Raw genomic sequence first — 17491 nt, forward strand, 5'->3', positions numbered from 1 at the left:
TGTTCACAGAACACTGCATAAATTCTCAGACAACAGACGGCTAGATGATATTGCCACTTTCAAGAAGCGTCAGCAGACCCGTAGTCATCTAAAATCCCATCAATCAATCTAAATTCCTTAATTTTCATTCGATAGAAACAGTAGGATAAATTATATCTCGCGCTTTAGAGGTAAGAGAGAGAAAGATATATAAGAAAGATATAGGAAAGAGTGAGACAGATGCTGCAGACCCTATTCGAGAACCCCTGGCGCCATCTCTGTGAAAAGTGCTCAAACTGTTCGCACAGCGTTATCGACAGCGAAGTAAACTACTGAAGACTACTAGCGCCATCTCTTGGACAACCTCTGAAGCTAGTTTCAGCCCCTTCCGTACAATAAAATTACTGAAATATACAATAAATTACATTATTGAAATATACAGAATTAACGCAGTCTTTTGTTTTATTTTATTATAGTAAGAACTGAGTTCCTCTTTTGCATTCAGATACTTGTCTTCTTTTAAAGAATTTAACGCAACCTTTTCGTGTGAACTCTCTTGTAAGCTTTTGTGTGCAAAATTTCAAATTTACCGCCATTATACAAAAACCGGAAGAACGGTAGCCAACTTCAAGATAAACGTTTCGATAGCTCTGAAATGCTCAGCGGTTGAGAATTTCTTTACCCAGAGCAAGAATGGCGGATGCGTAAGTGTTGTTCAAACTCGTAAAGAAATCTAAAAACATCACTAGTTAACATGATTTTAACATTCTCAAAAAGTATTATTCTTAATTCTCTTTAAATCTTTTATCATATATTAATTATAGTTTTCATTTTCTTTGTGGAAATAAGAAAATATCACTCGGTGCTGACACAAGTTATACTGTTGATCAATATGAAATATAATTAATACTACATTTCCAACGTGTACATTAATTCTTTAATATAACATTAATTTGCACTTTGTATGGAACCTGATTTTAGTGATAATCGTTTGAACTAAAAATGACATTCTTGTTATTCAAAGCAACTTAACCTCACTTTAATTTTGTGTACCATGCGACTTATCCATTTTTGTGTGAACCAGCCGTATAATTTTTAACTTAGAGTTAATACTTTACTTCGCAGGAAGACAGAAGCTGCACCTGCAGCTAAAAAGCTGCCAGCAGTACCGGAATCTGTTCTTAAGAGGAGGAAAACTCGCGAAGCAGTACGTGCTGCACGTCTTCAAATATCTATCAAGGTACTTTCTTAAAACCTCTAGTTAAATATTTAAAATCAATGTAAGCAATTTAAACAATTTTATCATAATATTTAGCACCGCGCGAGTCTCTACCGGAAAAGAAAAGAGATTTTCAAGAGGGCTGAGAAATATGTGAGAGAATACAGAACGAAAGAGAGGGATGAAATCAGGTTAATAAGACAAGCCAAAAGCCGTGGCAATTATTATATCCCTGGAGAAGCACGTCTTGCATTTGTTATTCGTATTCGAGGGTAAATAAGATTATTTTGTTGGTTCCAATCATTCTAATACTACTGAATTACTGATGCATAACATATAAACAAATACTATTATTTTAGTGTGAATCAAGTAGCTCCTAAAGTGCGTAAGGTACTTCAACTCTTTCGCCTTAAACAAATTAACAATGGTGTATTTGTAAAACTAAATAAGGCAACAATTAACATGCTTCGTATCATTGAACCTTATATCACATGGGGATATCCTAATCTGAAATCGGTCAGAGAACTGATTTACAAAAGAGGATTTGCCAAAATAAATAGACAACGTATCCCAATTACAAGCAATTCTATCATCGAAAAGAAACTTGGTCAGTACATTTACCACTTATTTTTCGTCTAATGTAATTAGTTTCTACAGATATTAAAAGATAAAAATTATTTTTGTATGTTTGACAAGTCCATGGGAGTTGTATATTTATATTTTAATCTACTCCCTTCCATCTTGTCGAAGAGTAATAGAATTTTTGTAGTTCTCTTCCACATACCTTTGGAAAGGTCTTGAAATAATTCTTACAATTTATAATTGCATTGAATAATTTTATTTGCTAATGTTAAACATGTAATTAACGCGGGAACTAAATTGTTGTAGGACGCTCTGGTATTATCTGTGTGGAAGACTTAATCCATGAAATATTCACAGTTGGACCAAAGTTCAAGTTTGCAAGTAATTTCTTGTGGCCATTTAAGGTATATAAATCTTTACATCTAATTTATCGACATAGGCATGGTTGTAAAAGATATTCAATGTTCTATTAACCTCCTACTATGTCGTAAAGTAATACGAGTTTTTCTTTTTGGTACGCATACAATTTTGCGTTTCTTAGTAAAACTCAAACATTTCAATGGGTCTTTAGAACTTTTAGAATCTTTTAATCACCCTAATGTATTTGTATCAAATCATTTATTTCGATTTATGTTCTTAGCTGAACACACCCAACGGCGGATGGCGCAAGAAGACTAACCACTATGTTGAAGGTGGTGATTTCGGAAATCGTGAGGACAAAATCAATGAACTTCTCAGGAGAATGGTTTAAATTTATAAAAATCTTGATAAATAAACGTTTAAATACAACACGTTACATTGCGTCACGTTTTACCTACACTTTCATTTAATAATGATACAAGCGCCCGTGTATTATTATTTATTGTATAAATACGTAAAATTACACACCCTTGCTTTTCAACATCAAAATGAACATGTTATTGAAGAAAACTAAAATGCACAAGATTGCATTGAAAGAAGTATGTACAAATGTACATATTTGTTGTTACTTATTATTGCAATCAATAATCTATATCTGCAATGCTATGCAAGTGTTAATTACACAAACATTCTTTATTTGAACGTACGAATTTTTCAAGCAGAAACGCATGCGCTGGATTACTACATCGAATAGAGTCGGTCGGTATTCTATGCTATAATATAATCTGAGAATGGTGTGTCAAAGCGAAGTTTGTTGGTTCGAATCTTGTTTCAGAGATTTTAAACTGAATATTTTATTTCCTAACAAGATATTATTTTTAACGTAGAAAAAAATTCTTTACTAAATTCTACTAAATATATTCGAAAAAAATCGAGGAATCATTGAATGTGGAAATTATATCATAAATTCTCTCACGCGTACGTATTACACGCCTAACCTTAATACAGTTTTGTACTTGGTGCAAAAGAGGTTGTGAGTGTAATTAATTTTTTACGATATCAATAAATTTTCACAGCATTTTAATTATTTCCTCGCGTAACGGACGGGCTCGGCCCACGTGTTCATCTGTAAGAGCTAATAAATTGTATTTGATTTTGGATTAGAGTGCAAAAAGCCTGTTTCAACGTTGCATGATCTAGGTTCGAGTCCTGTCCATGTTAATTCTCTTTTTAATAAATAGCAAACAATTTTTTATGCCACAAAATATTACGTAAAAATAGTTAAATATGCTGCGAATTTTTTAAGTAAATATTACTCCATTCTTGTATAGCATAAAAAATGTATTATTTTAATATCCTCCTTAATTCCATGTAACGTATAATATTTGAAAGTACATAATATCTTTGTTTTTACTATTCCAGATTATATTAATAATGAACAAAAAGACTGTGGATCCCAATACTTCATCAGATAATGTGAACTTGATCAGTAAATCCAATCATTCATTTCTCAATAATACAAAAATGTTCATCCTACCGCCAAACGTGTTACAAAATATTTGCCTTGGTAATTCTATGGAAAAAGGTAAGCCTATTAATTATTATAATAATTTAAAATGTAATAAACATTATTTTTTATCCATTTCTCATTCAATATTTTCTTCTGCAGATGAAAATATAGTTTCTACGTTAGAATTTATAAAAAATGATAATACTAAAGATCATAAGATTTGTACATCTACTGAAAACTGTACCAATTCAAACAGTGTGATAAAAGCAGGCACAGTAATAAAAGCTAGTAAGAACAATGAGATAGAAGGTACGGATAAAGAAAGTTTAAGAAGTGCAACAGAAGTACCTGCAAATGAGGAGAAATTAGTGTCTAGAGCAGTCCATATAAAGCAAGAAAAAGATATTCATAGTACTATAAGGAAAGACAACAGTAACGCAAAAGCAGATTGCTTGGTAGATGTTGTAGGGAAAGGGATTACTGCAGCGCAAGGAAAACATACTAGTAACAACTCAGAAAGTAATCAAGCTACCTCAAATTATATACCAAAGCTTCAAGGAGAAAATGTAAGAAATATGTCAAAACATCAAAAAGAAATAAAAATTGATGGAACGGTACTTGGCAGATCTAAACGTGTTCGTGAACGAGTAGACACTAATGATGGTATTATCACGTGTAAGAAGACTAATCAACTTCTGAATAAAAAGAGAAAAAGTACTTCTAATAATAAATCAAATCAAGCAATAATATCTAATGCTTCTTTATCTGATAAAACTGAAGGAAATGATCTTAATCAAATAATGTGTATAAAACAAGAGTTTAAAAATGAAAATGATTTATACCTTTCTTCTACTTCTATCACATCAGTTGTAACAACAAATTCACTGCCTTTGAATTCCGGTAATATTTCTAGAAGTCATTCTAGCACTAAAAATAACGATGAGGAATCGTCTGTACAAGATTTACAAAATTGTACAAATGTAGAAAATAATAAAAATTTGGAATCAATGAATTCGAGAGATATAAAACAATACGATAAGATTAAAAAGGAAGTAATTACAGGAGTAATGAATACCTCTGTACTTGAATCTGGAGGAATGAAAAATTTAAACGATGAAGAAAATAATATAAGTGGTGATGAAAATAAGATTAATTTAATCCCTATAACATCGACTACTTCAATAAAGCAAGAAACTGACAATTTAAGCTTGATAAATCAAACTGACACCAGTCAAGTACCAGTAAAAAGAAAACGGGGAAGACCTAGGAAAACTATGCTCACAACACCAAAAACTCCAGATGTATCAATTTCAGATTTAAACACTTCACAAAAAATTAATGATGTTTCTACTACAGAAATAGATATGCATAGTAAGGAACACGATAAAAAATCGTATAATATTAGTAATACCAATGACTTAAGTGGTGCTGACAGTACTGAGGGTAACATTCCAGATCCCATTATTATTAAAAAAAGAGGTAGACCACCAGGTACAAGTATTGATAAAGTTGCAAGCAGTGAGAGAGGTAGAGGTAGAGGCAGAGGTAGAGGTAGAGGTAGAGGTAGAGGCAGAGGTAGAGGCAGAGGTAGAGGCAGAGGCAGAGGATCTAATCCTTCATTAGAAGCTGAATATATACCAAATTCAATGGGACCAATATCTACAGAGCAAATGGAAAAAGATGATTCAAATGCAATTAATACTGTCGCTCACCAATCAGAAGTAAGTTTTGTAACAAAATGCTAATGATATTAGAAGTATGTATGATATTGTTTAACATTAACTAAATTATATAAATATTATTTTGTATTCTATTCAGGCAGATTTAGTAACTTGTGCCAAATGTGGAGTAAACATATTAAAAAGCCAATGGAATACGCACAACTTATTTAAGCATAACAATATGAGTTGGGTGAATGGTGATGAACCAATAGTGAGTACATGTAAATAAATTAAAATATTTTTTAAATACCACTTACTAAGAAATTGTATGTTTTAGGATTTCGAGAATGATGTTAAATTATGGAGAAAGGTATTAACAATGGCTATTAAAAAGAAAAAGGGCCAATTATCTTGTGAGAAATGTGGAAGTGTAAAGCGCAGTGTAAACGGCTTTATATCTCACATGCAATTTTGTGGCAAGTCAGAAGAAGTATGTTTATAATTTTTTTACTAGAATTAATCATTTATTTCAATAATTCGACAGAAAAACATGACGTAATTACACTAATCCTATGTGCCAGGAAAAGCAAGCCTTGATGGTAACTTGCCCTATTTGTGGTGCTATCATGATGCCATCATCTATGGAAATACATGAAAGGAGCCACAGGCAATCGGAACAAAGTAAAATAGTGGAATCACAATTATGTACTCCTGATAATGAAAGAGTAAAACGTAAAGCTGCAGAGAAGTAAGATTTGAATTAAAGATCTCACGATCGAAGTTAAATAAAGATAGTGATATGATATTTTAATTGCAGAGCTGTGTCGAAAATTTTAGAATTTGTTAAAGATCCTCCTGAAAAAAAAGTAAAACTTGACTCTTCTATGCTGGTATATGTTATGTTTTAAAATATTTGTAATTAAATTTAAATAATATATTAAGTGAATAATTGTATGAAATTGTTATCTATTACTATAGAAGCGTATAATAAAGACACCAGAATTTGAAAAGAGTATTCCATCAGTATGGAAAGGTATATGGAAAAAAGAATTGTCTTCAAAAGGAAAAATAAGTTGTCATCAACCAGGTTGCACTTATACGTGCACATCTTATGATGATATGTGTAAACATTTTTCCAATTGCAACTTTACTCCTCAAGAGGTATATATACATATATAATTAGTGTTACTTTTATAAGGTACGTTATAGCTTCATTTTATTGCAGTGTTATCTGTGTAAAATATGTAAATTTTCAACTAACTCCAATGAAGATATGGTAAAGCACGTAACAGAAGAACATGCGACGACACAAGAAATCGATAAATCATCAGACTTTGAAGAAGATAGTTATAGTTCGGACGAAAGTAAGAATAAATTCTATTGTCAAACGAAAACATGAGATACATTTAATTATGATTTATACTTTCAGAAACATCTTATACCATGAAGTTTTTGGACAAGGAACAGCTACATAAAGTTCGATGGTCGGAGCCGTATCTCCCTGCTGTGCAGTGGACTTTAGAATTGTAAATACTTAGATTACCTACGATTGTTAGTACGTACTTTTATTCAATGTTTGAATAATTAAATTTAATTTTCTTTTATAGCGAGAGGAAAAATTATGAATTTTCTTTGTTTGACGAATATTTACCAAATAAGTTTACATTGTTAAATAATCTGGATGCTTTTAAATATCTGCCAGAATTAGAGGTTTCTATGCGGGCGAAGAAAGGGACTTCATTCGAAGAACCACGTAATACAGAAATATCTTGGAAACAATGGAAACGCTTTGAAGGTAGTTTAGATGAAGGTTCGTACATTGATAAAACAATTCCTCCTGCCAAACAAATTTTACAAACATTAGTATGCTATGTTAACTTTTCAGATACTCCAACTTTTTTTACTGGTGGTCCAGTATGGGCATTGGCATGGTTACCCATTCCATCGCCGATGTATTCTAAAGAACCTTGTCAGTATATCGCGATTAGTACTCATCCAACAATGGAAAGTGAATACACTGTAGGAAAATCGCACTCTGGGCATAATATGATACAAATTTGGAGCGTAGGACCATTAAAGTATGGGTTAGTAGTGAACGAACAATTAATGAATTAGAATATTTAACTATATTCTGAAAGTATTGTCTCTTCATTTAGAGTTGGTGATAATAAAAAAGTATCTCCTACTTTATCGTATGCAATTGTACATAATAGCGGCACTATATGGTGCATAGAATGGTGTCCTTCTGGATGTTATCAACATGAAAGTTTGAAGAATTACGAGAAAGAAAGTGAAACGAATTCTAGTCTGAAACGGATGGGTATGCTCGCAGCAGCTTGCTCAGATGGAAATGTACATATTTATTCGTTACCTTTCCCGGAGGAATTAAAATTTAAGAAAACCGCAGATTACGAGTAAGTAAACTTTGTTCAGATTATATAGTTTTCCGCTGATATTAACATTTATCATCATAGGTGGCCTATATATTCTACTGATCCGGTGTTAACGTTAGTAGTAAATATTTCAATGTACGATATCAATGATCAACATTGGCAGTGTACTAAGTTATCATGGACAAAAGAGCATGGTCATAAGTAAATTTTTTCATTAGGTTTTATACACGTATATGTGCTTAATTACATATTATATAAGAGAGAGAAAAGTTATATGATATTTTTCAGTACAATTGCCGCTGGATTTTCAAATGGTTACATCGCTTTGTGGGATCTAACATACAAGTCACCGTTATCAATGGAAAAAAGACAAAACACATATTTTGTAAATGCATTTCAGCATTTTTATGCTCATGGTAATGCTGTGAGTAGTAAGTATTATTCTTGGTATTTTTAAATGAAAATTTTTAGAAATGTTCACATTAAATAAAGCAACATATATTTAAAAATACATCGTTTTCACAGTGGTAGCGTTAGTTCCATATAACGGAGAAAGATTTCTAGCATCTGGAAGTTTGGATAGATCGTATAAATTTTGGAATCTAGAAGATACAAGCACTCCTCAAACTTCTATGCAAAAGGGTATTATAGCAGATGGTGCATGGATGACACATTGGCCGTGCGCAGTTGTTAGTTTCGATGATGCTCTTGGGTAAGAAGCAACAACGAAGAAAGTAGTTTCAATCTATAGTGGAATCTATTTTTTAGTGCCTTGTTATTCTATTCACAGATACAAGCATACTAATACATATTTGATTTCGTTAAGAGAATACGAATTCAAATATTATCCTGTTTTAGGAACAAATTCTCCCACATATGTAAGTGATTTCGAAAAACATATATTCTTTAAAATCGGCAATATTTTATTGAAAAATTTTATAGGCTTTAGCAGTTTCTGACTATGCGAATAGCATTGCGCACGGCACATTAGCGGGAGAAATATTAGCGGTCTTTGCTCATGAACTTGTGCACGGTAGAGATTATACGAATTTACATAAAAAGAGAAAGGTATTTTCTTTTATATTTATTTGGTAATATGTTAATACCTTTCGTATAAATTTAAGTGTGTATGTTGTCCTTCTAGTTGAGTTCATTTGTCAAAATAGTGGACTTTTCGGAAAAAGAAGATGATAAAAAGAATGATAAAAAGCACAAAAAGAATTCGAAGGATTATTATTATATGCCAGAAACGTATACTCAGTGCTGTGATCGATTCGGTATTATTTTCTGTGATAATTTAACAGTAAGTATTTTTAACAATTTTGATATTATACAACCTACTTTATCCCCATGTTTTATGCTATATTAATACATTCATAGAATATTAAACGATATGCGCGTAAAGGGTCATTACCCGGAGAAAAATTAACCGCGGTACCAATTGAGGAATACCCATTCATGTCTGTAAACAGAGTGCGTATATTACGACTGTTTTTTTATCTAGTTTAATATCATAACTTCGCCTTTGGAGACTATCAAGTATTCAATTTTAGATATCATGGAATCCAAATGCATGGAGTTATTTATGGATGGTAGTTGGCTACCAGAATGGTTTAGTAAGACTATTGAATTTTAAATATATGTCTATGCCAGATGAATTAAAAACATTATTGCCCGAACACGCAAAATCTATGCTTGACAAAACGAAGGTCACAATGAAAGATTCTTCTTAATATAGGAAGGAACATTTACTATTTATGCATATAAAGTTAAACATAATAAATTCGACAGTGATCGCTTGTTGTTTAATATGTAGCAAATTATTTTCTTTAACTTTATATATACCCTAACAAGACAACTTTATCACAATAAGAGCACTGTGATGTTATTTTTGCGTTATGACATTTATATATTTCCCGTTTTAGAGGTAAGAGAGAGAAAGATATATAAGAAAGCTATAGGAAAGAGAGAGACAGATGCTGCAGACTCTACTCCAGAACTCCTGGCGCCATCTCTGTAAAAAGTGCTCAAACTGGTCGCACAGCGGTACCGACAGCGAAGTGAACTTCAAAAACTACTAGTGCCATCTCTGCGGAAAATACTGGAACTAATTACCGACCTAGTTTCAGGGTTCCTCCAGGAGATGGCGCTAGTAGTTTTTGAAGTTCACTTCGCTGTCGGTACCGCTGTGCGACCAGTTTGAGCACTTTTTACAGAGATGGCGCCAGGAGTTCTGGAGTAGAGTCTGCAGCATCTGTCTCTCTCTTTCCTATAGCTTTCTTATATATCTTTCTCTCTCTTACCTCTAAAGCGGGAAATATATAAATTCACGCGGCGCAAATAAATAAGAGCACAGTGCTCTTACTGTGACAAAGCTGTGTTGCCTGGGTATAAGTAAGCTTGTAATAAAAATATATAAAACAATAAATCTCTTCGTATTCGTTCTGTCTTCTACCTCATTGATTAACAGTACGAATTTCACGTTATCGTATCGATATTAACTTCGATTCTCATCCCATTTCTTCCTCGACCGTCTTCGTGACAGACATTTTTCATATTATTTAGGCATGTAATTATACAAAATTTGTGAGTAACGATTAACAAAGTATCAGCAGGTAAAAATGAATATTTTTGGAAGTTTGAAATAAAATTGGTTCTGCCTCGAGTTAAATCATGCAAGTATTCAGAATCTCTCTTTAACTTTCAATCAGGAATTATGGTTAAAATAATCACAAACATTGCAGTACATAAAACAATAATCTCTTCAAGTACTGCAACGAAATACATTCAGAAGTGATATGACGGATAAGGCCGGCGAGAAGAAGGTGGATATCGCGGATGCTCCAGGCACATCCGGCGAGGGCGACGCTCCTAAGAAGAGGAGAGCTCCACGGACCGATTTTGGCAAACGATGGCACCGATTTCGTGTCCTGACGCCGAACTCGGCTATCCTCCGTGGTTCCTTCGCGATGAATGATCCCCATTTCAAGTACAGAAGTCGTGGTCGACAGGCTGCTCCAGCATCGATCGTGGCCATCGTCTATGGCCGCTTGTTCGAGCCCAAGGAGTGGATGAAGGAGTACGTGGACCAAATACTGGAGTACGGCGACAAGGTGTTCCGCACCAGCATGATGAGGAATCACGTGAAGGAGAACGAGTACATGAAGGCCAGTCTGGTCTATCCCGAATTCTACATTTCCACGTACAAGGTCATGGTCTGCGTGGAGGAAACTGGTATTTATGGGAACCTCTTCAGCGAGACAGTGGGCTGTCCAGACTTCGCGGATGGGCTGCAGAAATTCTTTCAGAGCAGCGACGCTGGGGTGATCACAGCCCAGGGAACGTCGATGGCCATGTGGCGTCATCCAGAAATCGGATTCCTATTCTTCGACCCAGCGCCCTGCGACGACGAGGGTGTCCACCGTTCCGATGGTGTGGCTTGCGTCATGAGATTCAAGTGTCTGAACGACATCCGCGACCACTTCCTCAAAAGTATGGACCAGAGGTACGATTCTAGATACTGCATCGACAAGGTGACTGTATTGAAAGTAACGGAAGTGGCTCGTGGGTATATCGATCGTATGCCAAGCAGCAGTCGCTTAACCGTGGACAAGAGCGTCCTCAGGACCATCAATCCCGTTGATATCGACGAGAACAAGATGGACTGCACGAAACCCGTGCCAAAGGGTGACAAAATGAAAACGGTCACGGCGGCCAAGATCCACAAGGAGCCTCTTTCGATCACGATTTCGAACTACAGTATCGACCAGCATTTCGCAACTGATCCACTGGTAGACCAGAACAAGTTCGACACCGGATACGCTTACGAGGACATGCACGTGAACGTGCCGTCCACGTTCAGAGAGCTACCAGGGCAAATGGCGATACTGAATGGGTTGACTCACGAGCACAGCGAGATGTACAAGGGTAAAGGAGCGCAGAACGTGGCGAATTGCGTGCTGGCCATTGCCATGAAGAAGGTACACCCAGTGAAGACCTGGCTGAGGCCCAAGTTGGACGAGATACTGGCTCTGGGTGATGATTTGTACGCTGAGGTGAAGTCTGCCAAGCCCATGATGAGGAATATGACCGCGTCTGACCTGAACGACGTGAAGATCGAGGTGGAGGGAAGAAAGCTGGTCATAGACGTAGATTTGATTACCGTCACTGGTACGATCTCTTCTAAGATTCCAACGGTGTTGAATCTGAGGCAAGCATTGGAGGAATTCTTCCTGGTCAACACTGAGGGGGTGATCGAGTCCTCGGCTATGTCCGTAGCGATCTGGAGTCAGGATGACTGTTTCTACATGTTCGATCCACGCCAGTGTGACCAGCTTGGCGTCAGAATCCGCGAGGAGAAAGGTGGGAAGGGTGCCAAGGCTGATACGGTTTCTCGCAAAAAGGGAAACTGTTGCGTGATCAGATTCCCGAATACGGACTCGCTGGCCGCCTTATTCTTGAAGAACGTAGAGCACACGAAGAAGAACGATCGATTTACCATAAGACACATCACGATCTTGGACGACGTGCCTGGGACCAGAGTTTGGCACGATTTCCAGCCAGGTACACCTGGTGAAACCTGGGTTCTCCAGGGAACCATATCCAACGAGGATGAAGATTTCGAGGACGAAAGTCGAGGAATTCAAGGACTGGCTATGCCAGTGGTGGCTTTAATCAGCGCCAAAGAGACGCCTCCACCAAAGTGGACCAGCGATACCATCGACACGGTAGTTCGAGAAGGAGACGCGTACTATAACTGGTGCAACCCTGCGGTGGAAGCGACCGAGGAAACAGAGCAGAGGTACTTCTTCGTGCCTAATTTAAAGAAGAACCTCTACTTCAAAAACAGGAAGGTGAAGATCGACATCGAGGAAGGGACGATCGTTGGCGACCTGACTTCGCCAGCTGACACCGTCGATGTCCCAAACTTAACTACAGCCTTGAAGCAATTCTTCGAGGAACACCAATACGGCATCGTGGACTTGAAGAATCTGAGCGTGGCCGTGTGGAAGATCGAAGAGGAAGTGAAGGAGAAGGACGAAATGGTCCCGGTGAACGTGTACTACTGCTTCGATCCGAACCCTCGAAACAAACAGGGTGCCTGGGCACCCGACGAGGAAGAGATCGAAGGGAACGCTGCCTGCGTGATTCGAACTATGGACCTGTCCGTCTTGGCGAGAGTAATCGAAGCGAACGCGGGACAAGACCAAGAGGAGTCTGGCAATGAGTTCTCCATTCACGATATGAAGGTTGTTTCCATTGGTTCCGAGATGACTGAGGAAGAGATCGAGGCCGACAAACAGATCCCAGTGAAGCCTGATCTGCACAACTATACCAACATGGGCGATACAGGCGCTATTTTATTGGGTAGCTTTAACCAGGCTAACGAAGTGATGTTCAAGAGGCAGACCAGGGACAAACAACAAGCTGGCAGTTCCTTGGCGGCTCTAGCGATGACCAAGCTGTACAACCCTCATTTGTGGTACAGGGAAGTGGTCGATGACATTCTGAAGTTAGGCGATAAGATCACCGTGGACAATCTGGAGAACCTAGCCGAGGAAGGAGGGGAAGACGAAGAACCGAGGGAGTACCTTTTGCCCAGTGAAATTAACGAAGACTTTGCCGTTGGGGTGAATCGAATGTACGTTGGTCTCGAGGAGGACACAGGCGCGGGCAAGATGAGCGAGTTGGAGTCACAATTGGAAACGTTCTTCGAGACGAATGTAATGGGTATATTCAGACAGGACAACATAATGATGCCAATTTGGAAAGAGGGGGACGTATTTTTCACGATGGATCCGAAAGGAAGGGACAGCAGGGGAGAGCCTCGAGAGAAAGATGGCGCAGCTGCTGTTCTGTGGTACACTGACCTTCCATCGTTGGCTGCTGGAATACAGCAGGTCGCTGCTGGTGAAGAGTTCGTCATCGACGTCGTCAATTTGGACAACGCTTACGAGACGAGGGTGGCTGAGGAGGAACGACCGACGAGACCGAGTTCTGGCGACAATCCGTGGTACCATTTTCCTAAGATGACAGAGAACGTGTGGGCCATCGATGGCACGGTTGGCATGGACGATATCAGGTTCGAAAAGGATAACAGGAACAACCAAACTGCGGCTATCGCGGTGATGGCCATCGTTTTCGCGAAGGTCTACGAACCGAGATACTGGACGCGAGCTGTGCTCGACGAGGTGATAGTTACTGGAGATAAACTGCACTCGAAGTGCGTGGACAGACTCGGGGAAGGCGCCATTCCGAGGATCAACGAAATCATGACGGAATTCTTCCTTTCTACGCGTCGTATTAATCTGAGCATCAAGGATTGCGTCGAAGCTGGAAGTTTGGTCGCGAAACCGCCGAAAGTTCAAGGTCTGAAGACAGGAGTTACCAACTTCTTTTCCAGATTCAACTCAGGGGCGTTGACTGTTAGCAGGAATAGAAACATAGCCGTCTGGAAGTGCAACAATGACTACTACGCCTTGATCCCTGACTGGGCGACCACCAAAGATGATAAGACAACGGTGAACCCGAAAGTCTTGCGTTTCATCGATATCGAGACGTTGATAGAGTATCTCCAGAATTTCCTAGGGGACGAAGGAGACTACGAAATGATTGCCATAGACGTGGTCAACTGGAACAAGCTTCCACCTTGGAAATTCGATCCCAGCTCCGCCGTTCGCCCCTCGAATTTACCCCCGTTGAACGCCTACAGGCGAGTTCGTGGCGAAGCGCGAGCGATTCTAAGGGGTAGCTACCACCAAGGTGACGAGATCTTCCCAGAACTGCTACGGAACAAGCAGGGAGCCGCGAATTGCGTGGTAGCCCTTGGTATGTCCGTGGTAAAGAACCCTGTCACCTGGACCAAAAGAACCATGGACGAGATCCTTGCGATAGGAACCAACGTCCATAGAGAAACGCAAAAGGCCAAGCCCACCATAGTCCGTATCAAGCCCAAAGACATCATCAGGGTGTTCTACGTGGGAGTTAACATCCTAACGGCCGACATAGAGTCTGGCACAGTGGCAGGAATAGTGGCGATTCCACCGCCAGATCCTGAGGACAAAAAGAAGAAGAAAGGACGAGGAACGAAGAGACGAGCGAGAGCTGGCAGGGGCAAGAAGAGCAGGAGGCCCACCAGAGTACGAGCTCCACCTCCACCGCCTATTCTACTCGAAGAGGGTGTTCCGTTGTTCTTCGAGAACAATCGAGCTGGAATTTTAGTCACTGATCGCGGAGCGGTGGCCATCTGGAAGGACATGGGCGTCTACTTCATGTACGATCCTCGCGCACGAAGCGATCAGGGTCTACCCGATTTTTACGGTACCTCTTGCGTGATGTGGTTCGCCTGCTTGCAGCCCCTCTACGAAGTTCTGTTCGCGAACATCGACGAACAGGAGAAATACGGACGCTACGAGATCAGCAGGGTGGTCATCAAGACTGCCATGATAGAACCTCTTCCATGCCCCGCTGGATTCAGACCTTACTTCGATTGCACGGCACCACCGATCCCAGTCACATCCATGAAGAGGAACACCACGTTGGACGTGGAGACGGTGACAGAGTACAACATGGTGGACGAGGAGCTCAGCGTTCTTCGCGGGACTCTTCATATGCATCATAGAACTTGGAGCACGGATAGAAGAGGCTTCCAGAGCACGGCGATCGCTGCTGTAGCGATCGTTGTGGGACTTCTTCACGTACCGTCCACTTGGACGCCTGAGTTGATCGATGCTATCCTGAGATACGGAGATCTGCTACACTCGGACAGCGTGAGGGCTGCTCGTCCAGGGAACAGGACGTTATCGCCAAGCGAGTTGCTGACTGTCTTCATCGTTGGCGATTTCAGGGCTACCATACATATTCACAACCATACCACGGCTGGATTGCTTCATACCTTCGATCTGTCCGAATCTCTGACCATGTTCTTCCGATCGAACTGCGCTGGGATCCTTCACACGAGCAATATGGCGGTTGCCGTGATGCAGCACTACGGGAAGTTCTATTTGTTCGATCCTTGCGCGAGGAACGACCAAGGACTGCCCAGTTTCGACGGCGCGGCATGCGTGATGAAATGCGAGAGTATCATGAAGATGGCCAAGGTGTTCGTGACCAATTGCAATCTGAAGACACCCAACGTGTACACCTTGAACGCTGTCAATGTGTTGAGTTTGTCCTTCTTCTCAGACGCGAAGACTGGCTGTCCGCCGAAATGTATACAGTGACCATGAGAAATTCGTTCAAATCGCGATTCTTCGTTGTCAGAGTGTCTGTCTTTATATTTTGGTATTTCAATGAAGAGAAATTTGTATCGCTAGTGATCGCAACGAAGTTCCAGCATCTGCGCGTACTTGCAGTGAAGAGATGAACGAATGAGCGTAGAACGATGATGAGGTGGGTCGTAGTTGTTCAAGAAAAAACAAGCGTTCTCAGAAGACTAGTACTTTTTATTCAACTTTCATTCCATTCTTCGCTTACTCTCTCCCGGTATCCCACGTACTTGTTCTACAATATAATCGGAAACTATGTTTCGTCGCGGCTCGACAGGCGTCGGTCTAGAAATTTTGGGCGCCGCGACTTCGCGACGCCAAGATAATAGAATCGATAGACTCTCTCTACAATCGTAGCAAAAGTGTACCCTGTTACGTATCAGACACCCTTCTCCAACCGAGAATCAAACGAGCCGTTCGAAATCATCGGAGAATGATCTCTTCTCCGCTGAAGATACTGTGCGGTGCTGCAGAGATGACATGTGAAACGGTACGCAGGGGAAGCAAGAAGATACTCTGAGACACTGAAGCACCATTTCCCGGCTTCCTTCGTAATCGACGGTAATAAGTGACGCCCTGCGATCGGACCCACGGATGTCGGTTCATTTCTCTGTCTGTGACCCCTTGTACAATAACTTACTACGGAACTAACAGTACCAGCGAATGCACGCATAGAGAAAAGGAAAAGAGACCGCCTCAGCTCTGCACAGTACTTCATCGACGAAGATCCCCCATCGTAGGGAAGTCCTCGAACGGCCGATATTGATTTCACCGCAAAGAACAGGCAAGCAGAGGTGAAACAGACAATGAATCCACGCGGTCGACAACATTCTCAAATTGCTAATTTTATTTATAGGTTTCTTTATGACACAAATCACTTTTAGCATCTACAATGAGTAGGAGTACAGGCTATACGAGAATGAATTTGATACAGATCACTTATTTAGTGTAAATACAATGTATCCTCTTCAATTACACGCTATATAAACTAGATACTTAGAAAACACTGTACAACGCAGCTGAAAACTGTCGGTGATACTTTACAATATGTTACAAGCACTCCTTGAAGCGAGACGAGCCCAACCGGGCCGAAGTCTTTCCTCCCTTCTCTGACAGGAAGAAAAACAGGGTCCACCCTACGGCCACGGTCAGGGCGTTTCCCGAGCGACACCTCGCATGACGTCCCACGCGGTCTGTAGGCCGTGTTTCAAGCGGATCCCGGAAGCTGCTCCGCCACGTCCAGCTGCTTCGCCCGTCGACGAGCCCACGTCCCAGTCGCAGCAGCGAACGAAACTGTTACTACACTTTTTCGAGTAAAAACCGACGTGGGAACAGCTTCACCGTCCCTGACCACTCGTGGGGACCACGAAGGACCCTCGCGACGTCGTCTCGTTCCTTCCAAAGTGAATTAACGCCGAGTTTCACGAGCAGAATCCTGACGAACGCGAGAGCCCAACAACGATACACCGACAAAAATCGTCGACCCGACTCCCGGACACGCTATCCCCCGTCAGGGTTCG

General features: G+C 39.9%; 3 protein-coding genes across 5 annotated transcripts; all 3 read left to right on the plus strand.

The window, feature by feature from the left end:
* The first annotated feature begins 672 nt into the window (after window positions 1-672).
* On the plus strand, window positions 673-2576 carry Rpl7 (ribosomal protein L7). The gene is made up of 6 exons (XM_076910571.1): window positions 673-683; window positions 1084-1219; window positions 1295-1470; window positions 1558-1805; window positions 2087-2184; window positions 2421-2576. Exons 1-6 carry the CDS (start codon window positions 673-675, stop codon window positions 2529-2531), a joined length of 780 nt encoding a protein of 259 aa, XP_076766686.1. The 3' UTR covers window positions 2532-2576.
* A 106-nt stretch (window positions 2577-2682) lies between these two features.
* On the plus strand, window positions 2683-9538 carry LOC143432988 (uncharacterized). 3 transcript variants are annotated; one of them, XM_076910016.1, is made up of 21 exons: window positions 2683-3118; window positions 3563-3725; window positions 3810-5371; window positions 5469-5582; window positions 5649-5801; window positions 5893-6059; window positions 6129-6201; window positions 6290-6472; window positions 6537-6675; window positions 6741-6837; window positions 6919-7121; window positions 7197-7395; window positions 7468-7725; window positions 7786-7905; window positions 7993-8135; window positions 8230-8416; window positions 8495-8582; window positions 8647-8772; window positions 8849-9007; window positions 9085-9177; window positions 9258-9538. In XM_076910016.1, the coding sequence occupies exons 2-21, from the start codon at window positions 3575-3577 to the stop codon at window positions 9435-9437; spliced, it is 4395 nt and encodes a 1464-aa protein (XP_076766131.1). In that variant the 5' UTR covers window positions 2683-3118; window positions 3563-3574; the 3' UTR covers window positions 9438-9538. The 3 variants fall into 3 exon arrangements, with proteins under 3 accessions (XP_076766131.1, XP_076766132.1, XP_076766133.1); XM_076910017.1 differs by having other exon boundaries at window positions 7197-7389; XM_076910018.1 differs by having other exon boundaries at window positions 9085-9164; window positions 9258-9443.
* Window positions 9539-10502: 964 nt separating this feature from the next.
* Window positions 10503-15926, plus strand: LOC143433047 (uncharacterized). The gene has a single exon (XM_076910153.1). The coding sequence runs from the start codon at window positions 10503-10505 to the stop codon at window positions 15924-15926; it is 5424 nt and encodes a 1807-aa protein (XP_076766268.1).
* The last annotated feature ends 1565 nt before the right edge of the window (window positions 15927-17491 follow it).

This window comes from Xylocopa sonorina, chromosome 2, assembly GCF_050948175.1.
Source record: "Xylocopa sonorina isolate GNS202 chromosome 2, iyXylSono1_principal, whole genome shotgun sequence".
Lineage (NCBI taxonomy): Eukaryota > Metazoa > Arthropoda > Insecta > Hymenoptera > Apidae > Xylocopa > Xylocopa sonorina.